At 42.9% G+C, this 16,334-nt stretch overlaps 1 protein-coding gene across 1 annotated transcript in view; it reads left to right on the top strand.

The window, feature by feature from the left end:
- Nucleotides 1–16,334, top strand: part of LOC142312652 (N-acylethanolamine-hydrolyzing acid amidase-like) — a 108,842-nt gene that overhangs the window by 77,964 nt on the left and 14,544 nt on the right. Inside the window, exons 6-9 of the mRNA XM_075351651.1 lie at nucleotides 585–757; nucleotides 2,748–2,810; nucleotides 10,644–10,710; nucleotides 15,595–15,623. Of these exons, the coding sequence (XP_075207766.1) occupies nucleotides 585–757; nucleotides 2,748–2,810; nucleotides 10,644–10,710; nucleotides 15,595–15,623 (332 nt within the window). The remainder of the gene's footprint in view (nucleotides 1–584; nucleotides 758–2,747; nucleotides 2,811–10,643; nucleotides 10,711–15,594; nucleotides 15,624–16,334) is intronic.

Below are 16,334 nucleotides of genomic sequence, written 5' to 3' on the forward strand. Positions count from 1 at the left end.
CAGAGAAAGAGAGAGATAGACAGGGAAAGAGATATAGAGAGAGAGACAGGGAGAGAGGAAGACAGGGAGCTAGAGAGACACACAAGGTGATAGAGAGGAAGAGAGACAGTTATCCCGAGCAACGCCAGGTGCTACAGCTAGTACCTTTATAATATCTTTCTCCATGTATGCATATTTGTGGGTCTTGTCCTGTGTATGTCCTATTTTGTGGCTCTTGTCCCTCCTATGGATGCCTCCGGCGCCATTTGTGGATATCATATAGTGATGTACTCTGCTTTCGACCTCTCTCAAAAAGAAGCTCCTATTCTGAGTGACTGATCATGATCTCTCATTACATAATACCTTTTTTTTTTTTCTTTTTTTCAAAATACACCACATACCAGTATTTGCCCAGCCACGTTCATTGTTGCAGAGGAAATACATGGCTGTAAACAATTTTAGAAAAGCTGATATTGTGGCAATCAGCTGTTGCACCATGATTATATGTAAGGATTATTCAGATGAGACAGCCCCTTCATGGCCTAAGAAAATTATTTGCAGCTTTCTGAATGTTTTGTTTATATTTGTTCATATTTTAATTCAAGGCATTGAATGATGATAACAATTTTGAGGCTGCAGCTCTACGACTCTCCAAGACACCAATTATTGCTGAGACATATTATATTATGGGTGGCACACAACCAAAAGAAGGATTAGTGATTACCAGAAATAGAGATGGGCCTGCTGATCTTTGGCCTTTGGATCCTTTAAATGGAGCGTGAGTAATTTAGTAGCGTATATTGTCCCTTTGCATTTTGTCAGGTGGTCCTGTTTAAAATGACAACATTTAGGCCCGTTTCACACGTCAGTGAAAAACAGTGATGTTTTTCACTGGCGTGTAAAACACGCACATGTCCCTGCGTGTGCCGTGGATCACGGCACACGTGGGTTGTCTAAGTGCAATCCGGGCTCCGTTCTCCGTGGCCCGTGATTGCACTTAGAAATCAACTCACCTGTGCGCGCTCCCGCTCTCCATGGTGCTGAATCCTCCCGCGATGCAGCATCCGGCCGGCGGTGACCCCTGCAGCAGCTGCTTCCGGGTCAGCTGTGTCGTGCATCATTAAGATGTGCGACAGTAATCAGCCGGCTTAGAAGCAGCAGGGAGGACGGGCTGCAGAGAGCGCGGCTGAAGCCGGGTGAGTTAAAATGTTTATTATTTTAAATGCACGTTTTTTTCTGGCACGTGTTTCACGGACCACACCACTGCGTGGTCCGTGGAACATCAGTGATGCCAGAAAAAAATGGACATGTCTCCGTGCAGCAATCACGCACACGCGGGTACGCTGCACGGAGACACGTGCAGTGAAAAATCACTGACGTGTGAGCAGACCCATTCATTATAATGGGTCTACGTATGTCAGTGATTCTGGTACGTTTAAAAAAAAGCACAAACGTCCCAGAATCACTGACGTGTGAAAGGGGCCTTAAGTTTGGTCAATACAATTAATAAAAATGGCATTTTAGCATTCAGTTCAAGTTTTCAGTTCGACCTTATTCTCATCGCCATGTCACTCAGTTACACTCCATGTGTAGTTTTTTGCTCCATTGTGACCCCAGTATTCGAGATGAGTAAACCCGTTGAAGTTTGATTTGGCGGGTTCAGCCGGACTTTAGATAAAGTTCTGTTCTGGACTGGAACTTCATTGGAAGTCACTGATTGGACAGTTTGGCTCTCTGTGCACATACAGCCAGCCATAAACAGAACACTTCGGGGAGAGGGAGGGTTCCATATTTTCTTTTTGTGCACACTACATCCAATAAAGCTGATTTTACCCTCAGTGCGAGGCATTCAAACTTTGCAAGCAGCTTACACTGGGCCAAGTACCGAGGGCACCTGAGAACACCAATGCTCTCTCAAGTGGTCAGCATACGTAAAGCTCTCAACCTTGAACATTGATTTTTTTTTTTGTCTGTGTTTGGTATGAACACCTAACTTTAAAGTTGGGTTCTCTCATCTTTATTATAACGGTATGTCATAGTTGTGGACTCTTCTCTGTGGAAGAGTTGTGATTTCTTTTTTTCATTAGGATTGTTTATGTAGATGAAAATACATACAGCTGCATTCTAAAATATTGACATTGAATAAAGAAACTCTGGTATTCCATTACTGCTATAGAAATATTTGAAAAAATAAGAGTTACTTAGCTTATATATTGACCAATGCATGTGAGCTCAGTAACCCCAACAATATGATCTCTTGTATACCGGGACCCTAACTTGAAAGGCCTCTATCTGGGTTAAAAAACTATATGTCTGGGCAGAAAGGATCCTGCTATTAAAGAGGGTGGACACAGCCTAGTTTCAGGGGGGTGTGCTCAGTCAGAAAGAAAGTGCACTACAATATATCAAAAATACTGACCTGCACATCTAACAGGTGTGAACAGGTGCCAGCTGAAAACACATTATAACTACAAAAATACAGCTGCACACTAGAATGCTAACGTAGAATAAGGGAATAGCAGGATCCTTTCTGCCCAGACACATAGGGTTTTTAACTGAGATAGAAGCACCTGTTGGATGTGCAGGTAAGTCTTTTTGATATATTATTATGTAGATGAAACTACAGTCTATATTTTTTTTGGCACATTCAAGCATCTTCTTAACCCTTCACCTAGCTTAGAAGAGCTCTGATTCTTCATACTGATATGTAGTGACTAGATGAGATTAAAATATTGTGTCACTTCATTATCTCTCTCTTGTTTATGCAGATGGTTCCGTGTAGAGACAAATTATGACCATTGGACCACTCCACCTCCCTTTGATGACCGAAGGTTTACTTGTTTTTCTTCTATTACCAGGAAATCTACAAAGATCTAGCAAAGCTAAGATCATACAAGCGTATAAAAATAAATATCCATTCTTAATCCAGTAAAAATTGTCATCTGCATAGTCATATGTATGTACTTCTGCTGTCCCTCCTCCCACAGGGAACTTATTTGAGAGGTGTAAGTCATCTGTTTTCTAATCTCCCACCAGTTTCTAATCATGCAGGAGGTGAGACCAGGTAATCAGAACTGTATTGCTACATCTCACACACTGAGAAACCTAAGCTGTTGTAGGAAGTGTTCTTTTTCTCATCTGTTGCTGCCTGATTATGATTGGGTAGCTCATAAAAGGAAAATAAGTACACGACCCCATGTGAAAACACTCTAACACCCCCTTGCCCTTTGCCTCTTTTTTTTTTGTATAACTCATTAGTGCCAAATACTGATTGCTAATATTTCCAGAGTCAGCATTACCAAAAAAAAAACAATTTGGCTATGTCCCCAAGTTGCTTTTTTTATGTGCTTCTTTTCTGCACATAAAAAGCATGTTTTGACAGGAAAAACGCAGCAGAAAAAAAACTTGCGTTTTTTTATCGTGTTTGCATGTTTTTTCATAAGCATTTTTCCTTGCTTCTTTTTGTGCTTTTTTAAGTCATGGCGACCGCGGGTTTCATGCACCTTACCCCTGCGATCCCCGCCGGGTCATTACCAGATGTTACAGCAAGCACCCCGCTCTCACTGCTCGGAGCGGTACCCGCGCTGCTCCCTGCAGGTTAACCCCCTTCGATCAGAGAGACAAGGTGACGCTGATGAGTAGTCAGCACCCGATGTGTGCAATAAATAAATAAATTAAAAAAGCTATGTGGGGTCCGCCCTATTTTTCCCAATGAGCGCAGATAAAGCATACAGCTGCTGGATTCTATTATCAGGCTGGGATGGTCTATGGTTATTTGGCTCGACCCAGCCAAAAAATAGAAGCCCACAACAGAATTGGCGCATCACATTGGATGCACCAAATCTGGCGCTTTACCTGGCTCATCCCGATTGATAGATGTGACTTGTCAAAAATCACAGCTGCCATCAATCCCTGGGTTAGTAATAAAGAAGTGTCAATGAGACACCCCCATTACTAACCTTGTCACTCCCATTACTAACTTTGTAAGTTAAATGAAACAAACACAGAAAAATGATTTATTTGAAACATAAAACAGACACTCTCTTTCACCCGTTTATTAACCCCCAAAATACCCCCACAGTTCCAACATAAGACACAAAGACATCCCACGATGATCATCGGCTCGGCTACATCTTAAGGCTGTGATGAGCAGTGATATTAGAACATATGAACTCTCATTGTAGCCTCCCTAACATACTGAGCATGGGAGCCACCAGCAGTGAGGTCACCGGAAATCACAGCTGGCGGTTCCCACGGTACCCTCTGTGTGAGCTACCATCTGTGACTGCAGGTAAACTCGCTGCCTTACTGCTCTGCCACCATGTCATGCAGTCCGACAGTCTAACGTGATCAAGTGATTCCGCTGGGTCACGCGGATTGCTGTACTGCGTGACATGGTGGCAGAGCAGTCTGGCAGTGAGTTCACCTGCAGTCACAGTTGACATCAGAAAACGTGACCGCTCCCTGCAGCCTCCCAAAACACTGAGGGAAGCTTGGAAGCCTCCAGCTGTGAGAAGCGTTGAGGTCACCGGAGTTCACAGCTCTCGGCTTTCATGCTGTCCTCAGGGTGGGAGCTGGGCAGCTGTTAACTCCCGGTAACCTTAAGGTCACTGCAGTTCACAGCTGGCCAGCATGAACAGTGGTGACCTTATTGACGTCACCGCAGGTCACGTTTTGTGCCGGACAATCACCACCATGCCAATACTTGGCATGGCTGTGATGAGGACGGAACTGCCCACAGCTTGGGTGTTTGTTGATTGGCTGTGCTGCAGCCTTTAAACTTTTTGGTGCCAAACCCGAAGAGTAACACAGACATACAGTTAAAAGTCCATGTTTGGGCCCATACCTACTAAACACCCTTTAGTGACACAAGAAAGGCACAAAAGGGTGCAAATTTATAATATGTTTCGGGGGTTGTGAAATTATATATCTGCAGGATATCTATCTGTTGTGGTAGATTGGCTCACACAGCTGCAGTTCGAGGTAGGCACAGCAATACGTTTAAATTTCAGCTGGTTTATTTAACTTTGTAAACCAGCCCAAAGAAAACAAAAACAGCCTTTCTGGAATGAAGAAAAGAAAATGCTCAAACCATTGATATAGTTGCAGGGTTCACCCGCTCAAATATAGGGTTCCACTCCTTAAATGGGAGTTCAGCACTGAAGGTCTGCTACTTCTATATACAGAACAACAAGTGATTACAGAGGCCTTACTTTTACCTACTGGACCACACCCTATGGTAGAAATATGGTGAACAGCCATCCCACCCATCTTGTTAGCTGTTCTCCCCCTCAGCACCTAGTAGGCTATGTGTGGACTAGAAAATTGACTTTTCTTAAGAAAAATCCGCACCCTCTGGCAGAATACCGCACCTGCGGCATTAACCGCTGTAAAACCGCACCCGCGTTTTTGCCGCGGTTTTGCCACGGTTTTTCCGCGGGTTGGTCCCTGCGGTTTTTTACCATTATCTATGGCAAAAACTGCAGGTACCTGCAAAAAAGAAGTGACATGCTCATTCTTTTTGCTGCAAAAATTCTGCAGCAAAACCTGTAGGGGAAAAAAAACGCAGTGTGCACACACCATTTTTTTTTTTTACCATAGGTTTTGCTGGAAATGACTGCAGAAAGGTTATGAATATTTTCTGCAGCAATTCATGCAGCAAAACCGCTGCAAATCCGTGGCAAAAACCGCAGCATGCGCACAGGGCCTTATACTGGAGAATACCTGTGAGTTCACATCACTGAGGCTAATAATCTCAGCCATATATATCTCCCCTCTTGTATTTTATCATTGACCACCTTGCTCTATCTATCTAGCTATCTCTTTTTTTATATGATAATGCCTTATTAATTATGACAACTCAAGGATTATTTTTTTCTAGAGGTGTGGTGAGTACCTTGAAGCCACAGGTCCTTCACATAATTTTATAAGGTTGAGCCGTGAAAATGGGAAAAATACATTTTTACCATAAAAATGTTGTTTTAACCACAATTTTTTTAATTTTTACCAGGGAAACAGGAGAAAGTGGGCAATACAATTTGTTGTGCAATTTCTCCTTAGTACAGGGATACACCATTTGTGGTGGAAACCTATTTTCTGGGTGTACGGCAGGGCTCAGAAGGGAAGGAGCGCTATTTGAATTTTGGAGCGCCATTTTGTCTGGAATTGATTGCGGGTGCCATGTCCATTTAAAGATCCCCTACCGTGCCAAAACAGCAGAAACACCCCACAAGGGAACACATTCTGGAAACTGTAACTCAAGAAATTCATCTAGGGTTGTAGTGAGCAATTTTAACCCTCAGGTGATTCAAGGAATTGTATAGCATTGGGCTGTGAATATAAAAATTACCACTTTTTCCACTAAAATGTTGCTTTGGCCCCACAGTTTTAATTTTCAAAAAGGGTAATAAGAGAAAATGGACTGTACAATTTGTTAAACAATTTCTCCTGAGTTCATAAATACCCCATATGTGATTGAAAGCTACTTTTGAGGCATAGTGCAAAGCTCAGATGGGAAGGAGCACCATATTGGAGTTCAGATTAAGGCTATGTGCGCACGTTGCGTCAGAGTACCTGCAGTTTATTCTGCACGTTTTCCTTCCCTTGGTTTTTGACCAAATGGCTTTTCACCATTTTTTAGCGCTAAAAACGCATGCGTTTTCTAAGCGTTTTTAGTGCGTTTTTAGCGCTTTTTACATGCGTTTTTCTTCTGAAAAACGCATATGCGTTTGTCATGTCATTGAACTCAAAAATAAAGTTAAATGATTCAAATACAAAAATGTCTGCCTTTCCTGTCTAGTTTATGTTAATTTGTTATGATGTCATTTCCTGAAGCAATGATAACTCTAAAATCATCAAGTCATAACATGAAAACACTTCATATGTAGCAAAATTAAAGTATACAAACACAGATTTTGGTGCAAAAAATTAATTTATTTCTTTACAAAGCTTTATTAACATCATAAAGCCATTTTTAAGCACATTACAACATATGTGCAACATATAATTTATATGTATGAAGAATACATAATTTTTTATAAACAGCACACAGAAAAATAAGATTAGAACATTATGAAATTAATGATCCGAAAATAATTGGCTGCTAAAATATCCATGAGGTTGTTGTTGTGAATGCAAATTTACATTTAACGGGGGTTGTACATTAATTTGGCTAGATTGGGGTTTTTGAGTTTGTATGGCTTGTTGCAAATATTGTTGGTGCACATTTTGATTATAGGTATTTTGATTTACAGAATAAGGTTTTGGTATGTAGATTGGGTTTGGGGCAATAGTTGCAGTATTCTTTTGGGCTGGTGGGTTTCTGACTTCGTCAAAAATCTGTTCAATTTTAGAAATAATTGAGCCTGATGAAGGGAAGCTACCCTCTTCCTCATAGCAAGTCAGCATCCCACATATGGCTGTCATGCATGTATTTTTTTTCTTAACATCTTTAATTTTTCTAATTCTACCTGCAATACTAATGCCAAAATGATCAATGTCATCTTCTTGGGCACAAGTATTCAATAATTTTAATGTTTCGTTACAAATAACTTCCTCCTCTAATTGTATATTTTTGGTGTTTTTTCTTTTGTTTTTTTGGCTTGATATATTTTGTGGCACCTGAGATAATTGGTGTAGGTCTAGGTGGTGATTTCTCTGGGACACTACCAATTTCTATCTCCCCTTCATTTTCAGAGGAAATGTGTCCTATATTGCCTGATGGCCCTTCCTGCTGTTGTTGATGAAGGCTCTCTTGCCCTTCTTCATCATCAACAGGTGTTTCTGCTGCTACATTTCCTGAAGTTCTGTTGAAGGGAAAGAAAACATAAAAATCAATTAAATACAATGTAATTTATTGTGATGATAACATTATTTTTATAAAACAATGTTAACATACTGTTACATGAATACTTACTCTCTAGTTTTCCGACTTGTGCATATAAATGACAGTTCATCATAATAGATGAAATTGGGTTTTTTCGGTGAACTGCCACTTTTCATGCCCTCATTCCTCAGCTTGTGAAATCTGTCCTTAACAGAACGCCACCTTTTCCGCACATCAAGCTCTATTTTAATTTTGCAAGGAAAAAAAAAACAAAAATTAATAATTAATTCTAAAAATTAGAGTAACATTATAAAATAATTAATTTATAAAAGAAATATACCAATTTTATGTTGTAAGCCTGCATCAGCCTCATGCCATTGTGGGAACAGTTCTTCACAGATTGTTCCCCAACAGTCCATCCTCTTGTTTTTTTGCATATATTCAGGGCATGTAGGATCCCATAGGCATGGCATGGATTCAACCTGTTACATAATTTACAAAAATTGTAATGAAGTGATTACTAAATTTATAATATTATAAAGCTTTACATTATCATTATAACATTTTTGTAGCTAAATAAAGAAACAAACATCATAGCACATATCCAACAATTAAAGAAGGTATTTCTAACATGTTAAACACACAATTTACTGTAGATGTAGGATTGCAACAATTTGTGTAGTTGTCAAGGAATATTCTGTTTATTTTTAAAGGCATTTAGCAATAAGTTATAAACTATATTTAAAGATAAATATGTATAAAAATGAAAAAAATACATTTACTTACCATAGCAATTAATTTTGCCACATCAATCTTCATTCGCTGGAACCAAGCCATTTTAAATTTCAGTAGCTCAAAGTATTTATATTATGATAAATCACAATAGTAGCAGGCACTGAAACATACTCAGCTCTGTATTTATAGTAAAAAGGAAGTGATGTAGGTAATGACGTTTGTGCCTGGGTTCTTTCCCTACTGCACCTGCATTTTTGATCAGGAAAACGCTGGTAAAAAGCATGTAAAACGCACATTAAACGCAGAATATTCACTTCAACATGCGTTTTGCCATTTCTCATTGACTCCAATGTTAAGGAAACGCTGCAGAAATGGCAAAAACAACTGACATGCTGCTTCTTTTTCAGCATGGTTTTTGACCACAAATATGCAAATTAAACGCTGCAGAAAAAAAAGCAAAGTGCAGACAGGATTTCTGCTTTTCCCATAGACTTTGCTGGAAATCAAAAACGCATGCGTTTTTGCGCAAAAACGCTGCAGCCAAAAACGCTGCAGAAACGCGGAAAAAACCGCAACGTGCGAACATAGCCTTAGAAGGAATAGTTTAGGAGTGCAGTGTCACATTCGTAGAGTCCCTGACTTGCTAGAAAAGCAGACCCCCCCGTAAGTGACCCAATTTTACTAAGTACACCCCTCAATGAATTCATCTAAGGGCGCAGTGAGCATATTGACACCACAGTTGTGTCGCTACATATTATACTATTGGGCGATGAAGAGAAAAATAATTACATTTTTACCACTAAAATGTTGTTTTAGGCACAGATTTCCAATTTTCATAAGGGGAATAGATAAAAAAATGACCCTTGTATAATGACATAATGCATTACACAATTTCTCCCGAAGTGGCAATACCCCACATGTGACTGTACAGCACTGTTTGGTCACACGGCAGGGCTCCAGAGGGAAGGAGCATCATTTGACTTCTGGAGCACAGATTTTACCACTGGAAAACACCCATGGAGTCAAATGCAGTAAATGTTGAAGAATTAAAAATTGCAAATATGCCCTTCTAGTGCCCAATACATTGTAGTAAATTAAGCAGGTATCCTCACTACACCAATGCCAAACATGTGGACGTTAACTGTGGTTTAGGTATATTAATGTGCTCAGAAGCAAAGGAGGCATTTGTATTTGTGAGTGCAGATTTTGATGGATTTCTTTTTTTTTTGGAGGGGGTGGGGTGGTAGCCATAGAGCTTTTCCAGAGCCATTGTGCTACTAGTAAGGTGAAACCCCACTATCTTTCCGTTAACAAATAACAGACCTGAGTGGGGTGGGGACTTGTTTTTTGTGGGTTGAGTTGAATGCTGTTGGTTTTAACTTGTGATAAAGAACTTTCTGGATCAGTACACATTTATTCTGTGCTCTATGCTGAGAACTTACATTAGGGTATCTCTGAAACATGTGATTCAGGTGAAACCCTCTACAAAGCCATTCATTAATGATGCAGCAGAGTTCATACTTCGTTTGGCTTCTGGTCATCAGTGTCCTTCTTTTGAAAGGTGCACAAATCTGTTGTTGACAGCGATTTTGTGCATGCTGAAAAAGACACGTAAGAAAATGGACACCGTCGGACCACACGCCAGACAGGATTTCAAAGTGAATGCTTATGTTCAAAGTTTGTAATGATTATGTTTGACATGCACTGTATAAACTTTAACAATCTCTTTCTTGTTAAACTCTGACGACAGCAGAAAAAAAGCACATTTTTTCTAGACTGTAAATGTACTGATGGTTGGAAATCCAGGCCTAGGTAATAAATGAAGTGGGGCCTGCAAATTCCCAACCTCTGCTCAATTTTAAATTTGGCCCTGCAGAGTCCCATTCTCTGAACTCCAGAGGGTCAAGCGGCCAGTCTCCCAGGGCCTAGTAAGTGTTTGCCCATCCTGAACGAAACAAGTTCATCTGGAAATCAATAATAACAAAAATAAATGCTTGTTCTTAAGGCTCAAATAGGGCTAGTCATTAAGATGTTTTGAGATTTCCAATATCTACTTTATGTTCTGTTTCGGCATGAATTATTCCTTTTGTGTGTGTGTTTGTAGGTCTCCAGCTATAGAAGCTTTAAATGCTACTGGGCAGGCAAACATCAATACAGATTCCTTATACAAGGTGAGATTAGTCATGTGCCTTGTTTGGTTTTTTTTTAAATCAAAACTACGGTAATTGTTTAAAAAACATTTCAAGGGGATGTCTAGGCTTATAAAAAAAAAAGGCTGCTGTAACTCTATGGGACTGCAGACTTGTGCATCTTCACATGGCATGCTGTGAGGATTCTCTTGTGTCGATATCAAGACCAATCAATGTCCAATGGTTCCTACTTCACAACTCCTTACATCCTATTTTTATAGACCTCAGAGAATGAGACATGAGTGAAGCAGAATATTGATGGTAACTGCAGCCTGATGTGAAATATATATAATACTAGAAGGTGGCCCGATTCTACGCATCGGGTATTCTAGAATTTACGTATTGTGTAGTTAATGTATGATTTTTGGTTTTATATATATATATATATATATATATATATATATATATATACAGTTAGGTCCAGAAATATTTGGACAGTGACACAATTTTCGCGAGTTGGGCTCTGCATGCCACCACATTGGATTTGAAATGAAACCTCTACAACAGAATTCAAGTGCAGATTGTAACGTTTAATTTGAAGGTTTGAACAAAAATATCTGATAGAAATTGTAGGAATTGTACACATTTCTTTACAAACACTACACATTTTAGGAGGTCAAAAGTAATTGGACAAATAAACCAAACCCCAAAAAAAAATTTTTATTTTCAATATTTTGTTGCGAATCCTTTGGAGGCAATCACTGCCTTAAGTCTGGAACCCATGGACATCACCAAACGCTGGGTTTCCTCCTTCTTAATGCTTTGCCAGGCCTTTACAGCCGCAGCCTTTAGGTCTTGCTTGTTTGTGGGTCTTTCCGTCTTAAGTCTGGATTTGAGCAAGTGAAATGCATGCTCTATTGGGTTAAGATCTGGTGATTGACTTGGCCATTGCAGAATGTTCCACTTTTTTGCACTCATGAACTCCTGGGTAGCTTTGGCTGTATGCTTGGGGTCATTGTCCATCTGTACTATGAAGCGCCGTCCGATCAACTTTGCGGCATTTGGCTGAATCTGGGCTGAAAGTATATCCCGGTACACTTCAGAATTCATCCGGCTACTCTTGTCTGCTGTTATGTCATCAATAAACACAAGTGACCCAGTGCCATTGAAAGCCATGCATGCCCATGCCATCACGTTGCCTCCACCATGTTTTACAGAGGATGTGGTGTGCCTTGGATCATGTGCCGTTCCCTTTCTTCTCCAAACTTTTTTCTTCCCATCATTCTGGTACAGGTTGATCTTTGTCTCATCTGTCCATAGAATACTTTTCCAGAACTGAGCTGGCTTCATGAGGTGTTTTTCAGCAAATTTTACTCTGGCCTGTCTATTTTTGGAATTGATGAATGGTTTGCATCTAGATGTGAACCCTTTGTATTTACTTTCATGGAGTCTTCTCTTTACTGTTGACCTAGAGACAGATACACCTACTTCACTGAGAGTGTTCTGGACTTCAGTTGATGTTGTGAACGGGTTCTTCTTCACCAAAGAAAGTATGCGGCGATCATCCACCACTGTTGTCATCCGTGGACGCCCAGGTTTTTTTGAGTTCCCAAGCTCACCAGTCAATTCCTTTTTTCTCAGAATGTACCCGACTGTTGATTTTGCTACTCCAAGCATGTCTGCTATCTCTCTGATGGATTTTTTCTTTTTTTTCAGCCTCAGGATGTTCTGCTTCACCTCAATTGAGAGTTCCTTAGACAGCATGTTGTCTGGTCACAGCAACAGCTTCCAAATGCAAAACCACACACCTGTAATCAACCCCAGACCTTTTAACTACTTCATTGATTACAGGTTAACGAGGGAGACGCCTTCAGAGTTAATTGCAGCCCTTAGAGTCCCTTGTCCAATTACTTTTGGTCCCTTGAAAAAGAGGAGGCTATGCATTACAGAGCTATGATTCCTAAACCCTTTCTCCGATTTGGATGTGAAAACTCTCATATTGCAGCTGGGAGTGTGCACTTTCATCCCATATTATGTATATAATTGTATTTCTGAACCTGTTTTTGTAAACAGCTAAAATAACAAAACTTGTGTCACTGTCCAAATATTTCTGGACCTAACTGTAGATGTTGTTGTGTGTAGTTACCAAGTGTTTGTGTAGGGGCTGTACATGTTCTGGGTGTTGTCTGGGTATAGCGGGGGGTGAGAGCGGTGTTGTTTGTGTGTTGCGTTGTGTGTCGTTATTTGTGGAGCGCTGTGTGTCTGTATCGTTGTGTATGTGTGTTGCGCGGTTTGTGTGGGTGTGTGTGTTTGTGTGTTTTGGGGGGAGGTATGTTTTGTGCAATGTGTGTGTTGTGCGGTATGTGCGTATATTTGTGTGTGCCGCGGTGTTTGTGTGTTGGGCGTTGTGTGTCTGCGGCGTTGTCTATGTGTGTGGGTGTCTGTGTAGGGCGGTGTTTGTGGTTCCCAGTGTGTGTGTGGTGTGTTGTGCAGTGCGTGTGTGGCAGTGTGTGTGTGTGTTTTGGGGGGAGGTGTGCACCCCCCATCGTGGTCCACCCCCCATCGTGCTCCATCCCCCATGCTGCGCACCCCCCATCGTGCTCCATCCCCACTCCCCATTGTGCTCCATCCTCCATGCTGCGCATTCCCCATCCCCCATGCTGCACATTCCCCATCGTGCTCCATCCCCCATGCTGCGCACTCCCAAACGTGCTCCATCCCCCATGCTGCACTCCCCATCGTGCTCCATCCCCCATGCTGCGCACTCCCCATCGTGCTCCATCCCCCATGCTGCGCACTTCCCATCGTGCTCCATCCCCCATGCTGCGCACCCCCCATCATGCTCCATCCCCCATGCTGCGCACTCCCCATCGTGCTCCATCCCCCATGCTGCGCACTCCCCATCGTGCTCCATCCCCCATGCTGCGCACTCCCAAACGTGCTCCATCCCCCATGCTGCGCACTCCCCATCGTGCTCCATCGCCCATGCTGCGCACCCCCCATCGTGCTCCATCCCCCATGCTGCGCACCCCCCATCGTGCTCCATACCCCATGCTGCACACTCCCCATCGTGCTCCATCCCCCATGCTGCGCACTCCCCATCGTGCTCCATCCCCCATGCTGTGCACCCCCCATCGTGCTCCATCCCCCATGCTGTGCACCCCCCATCGTGCTCCATCCCCCATGCTGTGCATCCCCCATCGTGCTCCATCCCCCATGCTGTGCACCCCCCATCGTGCTCCATCCCCCATGCTGTGCACCCCCCATCGTGCTCCATCCCCCATGCTGTGCACCCCCCATCGTGCTCCATCCCCCATGCTGTGCACCCCCCATCTTGCTCCACAGTCACACATCAGACAGTAAACACGCACACATCTGATCGCATACACTCACACACACACCCCACTTCTCCCTGTGCCCACCGGTGGGCGGTCCCAGCAGCTGTGCTGCACGCCGTGCTCCTCTGCCGACACTCACAGATCCGATCGCATACACTCACACACACACACACTCACACACATCCGATCGCATACACACACACACACTCACACACATCCGATCGCATACACACACACACTGACGATATCGCACATACGCGCTCATACTCACAACATCCGGAGATACCACATGCTTCCGGCCATGTGATCCTCCGGCAGGTCCTGGAAGATCACTGCACAGTATCGCCGCCGAGAAGCAAGCGATATCACGGGATGTTGTGAGTATGTGGATGCGATCTGATGTGTGTGTGAGGTGTGTGTGAGTGTATGTGATCGGATGTGTGTGTGTGTGTGTCTGTTCTTATGTGTGTGTGAGGTGTGTGTGTTCCGCCGCTGCAGGACGTGAATGCGATCTGATGTGTGTGTGAGGTGTGTGTGTTCCGCCGCTGCAGGACGTGGATGCGATCTGATGTGTGTGTGAGGTGTGTGTGTTCCACCGCTGCAGGACGTGGATGCGATCTGATGTGAGTGTGAAAGTGTGAGTGTGCGTGTGAGTGTGAGTGTGCGTGTGAGTGTGTGTGTGCGTGTGAGTGTGTGTGTAAGTCTGAGCGAGTGTGAGTGTGAGTGTGAGTCTGAGTGTGAGTCTGAGTGTGAGTCTGAGTCTGAGTCTGAGTGTGAGTCTGAGTGTGAGTCTGAGTCTGAGTCTGAGTCTGAGTCTGAGTGTGAGTCTGAGTGTGAGTCTGAGTGTGAGTCTGAGTGTGAGTCTGAGTGTGCGTGTGAGTCTGAGTGTGAGTCTGAGTGTGAGTGTGAGTCTGAGTGTGAGTCTGAGTGTGAGTCTGAGTGTGAGTCTGAGTGTGAGTCTGAGTCTGAGTGTGCGTGTGAGTGTGCGTGTGAGTGTGAGTCTGAGTGTGAGTCTGAGTGTGAGTCTGAGTGTGAGTCTGAGTGTGAGTGTGAGTGTGAGTCTGAGTGTGAGTGTGAAAGTGTGTGTCTGAGTGTGTGTGAAAGTGTGCGAGTCTGAGTGTGTGTGAAAGTGTGCGAGTCTGAGTGTGTGTGAAAGTGTGCGAGTCTGAGTGTGTGTGAAAGTGTGCGAGTCTGAGTGTGTGTGAAAGTGTGCGAGTCTGAGTGTGAGTGAAAGTGTGCGAGTCTGTGTGTCTGTTCTTATGTGTGTGCGTGTGTGTGTGTTCCGCCGCTGCAGGACCTTGATGCGCTCACCTCGGGGCGAGAAGCCATTCCGTGTGGGAGGCGGAGCCTGGGCGAGCGGCCAATCCGTGCGGGGGGTGCGGACCCGAGGCGAGGCGAGCGGCCAACCCGTGCGGGGGGAGGAGCCGAGGCGAGCGGCCAATCAGCTTTGTGTCACCGTAAGGACACAATTTTGGAGCAAGACAGACAGACAGACAGACAGAATAAGGCAATTATATATATATATAGATGTGTGTGTAGAGTTAGCTGTGGTTTGTAACCGTTTCTTTGTATTTCCAACAAAACACAGGTCCTGTCTGTGAAGCCAGTGATGAATTTGTACGTATTACACTATCTAAAATATTATACTGTATTTTTTTTTTTTAAATACCGTACTTTTTGCCATTATATGTATCACCTTAATCTGTAGTATCATTTAGTATAGCACTATAGTGGTCCATCATAATAAGGTAGCCAGCCATATCCATAGCTAGCAGCAGTTATATCCAGGAAGCCAATCGCTGCCCCTCCTTGCATACTGTTTGCTGTTGTGCGAAAGCATTTCTAAGGCCTGGGTACCTAAAGAAAAATAAGGATATAAGACTTGTTACATAAGGTTTTAGTCAATGCTTTTGTTTGTCATGCAAGTCTATTGGGAAAATATAGGTAGCACCCTGCTATACCATTAAACGTCTCCTGGTCACAGGAGTCTGAGAAGCAAGTACCGTATTTTCCGGCCTATAAGATGACTGGGCGTATAAGACGACCTCCAATTTTTCCAGTTAAAATATAGAGTTTGGGATATATTGTATAAACTCGAGTGTGAGGCTATGTCCGCACGTTGCTTTTTACCTGCTTTTTTGCTGCTTTTTCAACTGCAGCGTTTAATGCCAAAATGGTTGTGTTCTGCTTTTCAAGCTTAGTCTATGGGAATTTGGGTTTCTTGTCCGCACTATGCAGTTCAAACTGCAGCCTTTTTGTTGCAGAACTTTGGTCAAAAACTCAGCTTTGCAGGGCAAAACCCAAATGGCAAAAACAATTCACATGTCA

The sequence above is a fragment of the Anomaloglossus baeobatrachus genome, chromosome 1 (genome assembly GCF_048569485.1).
Source record: "Anomaloglossus baeobatrachus isolate aAnoBae1 chromosome 1, aAnoBae1.hap1, whole genome shotgun sequence".
In the NCBI taxonomy this organism is placed as follows: domain Eukaryota; kingdom Metazoa; phylum Chordata; class Amphibia; order Anura; family Aromobatidae; genus Anomaloglossus; species Anomaloglossus baeobatrachus.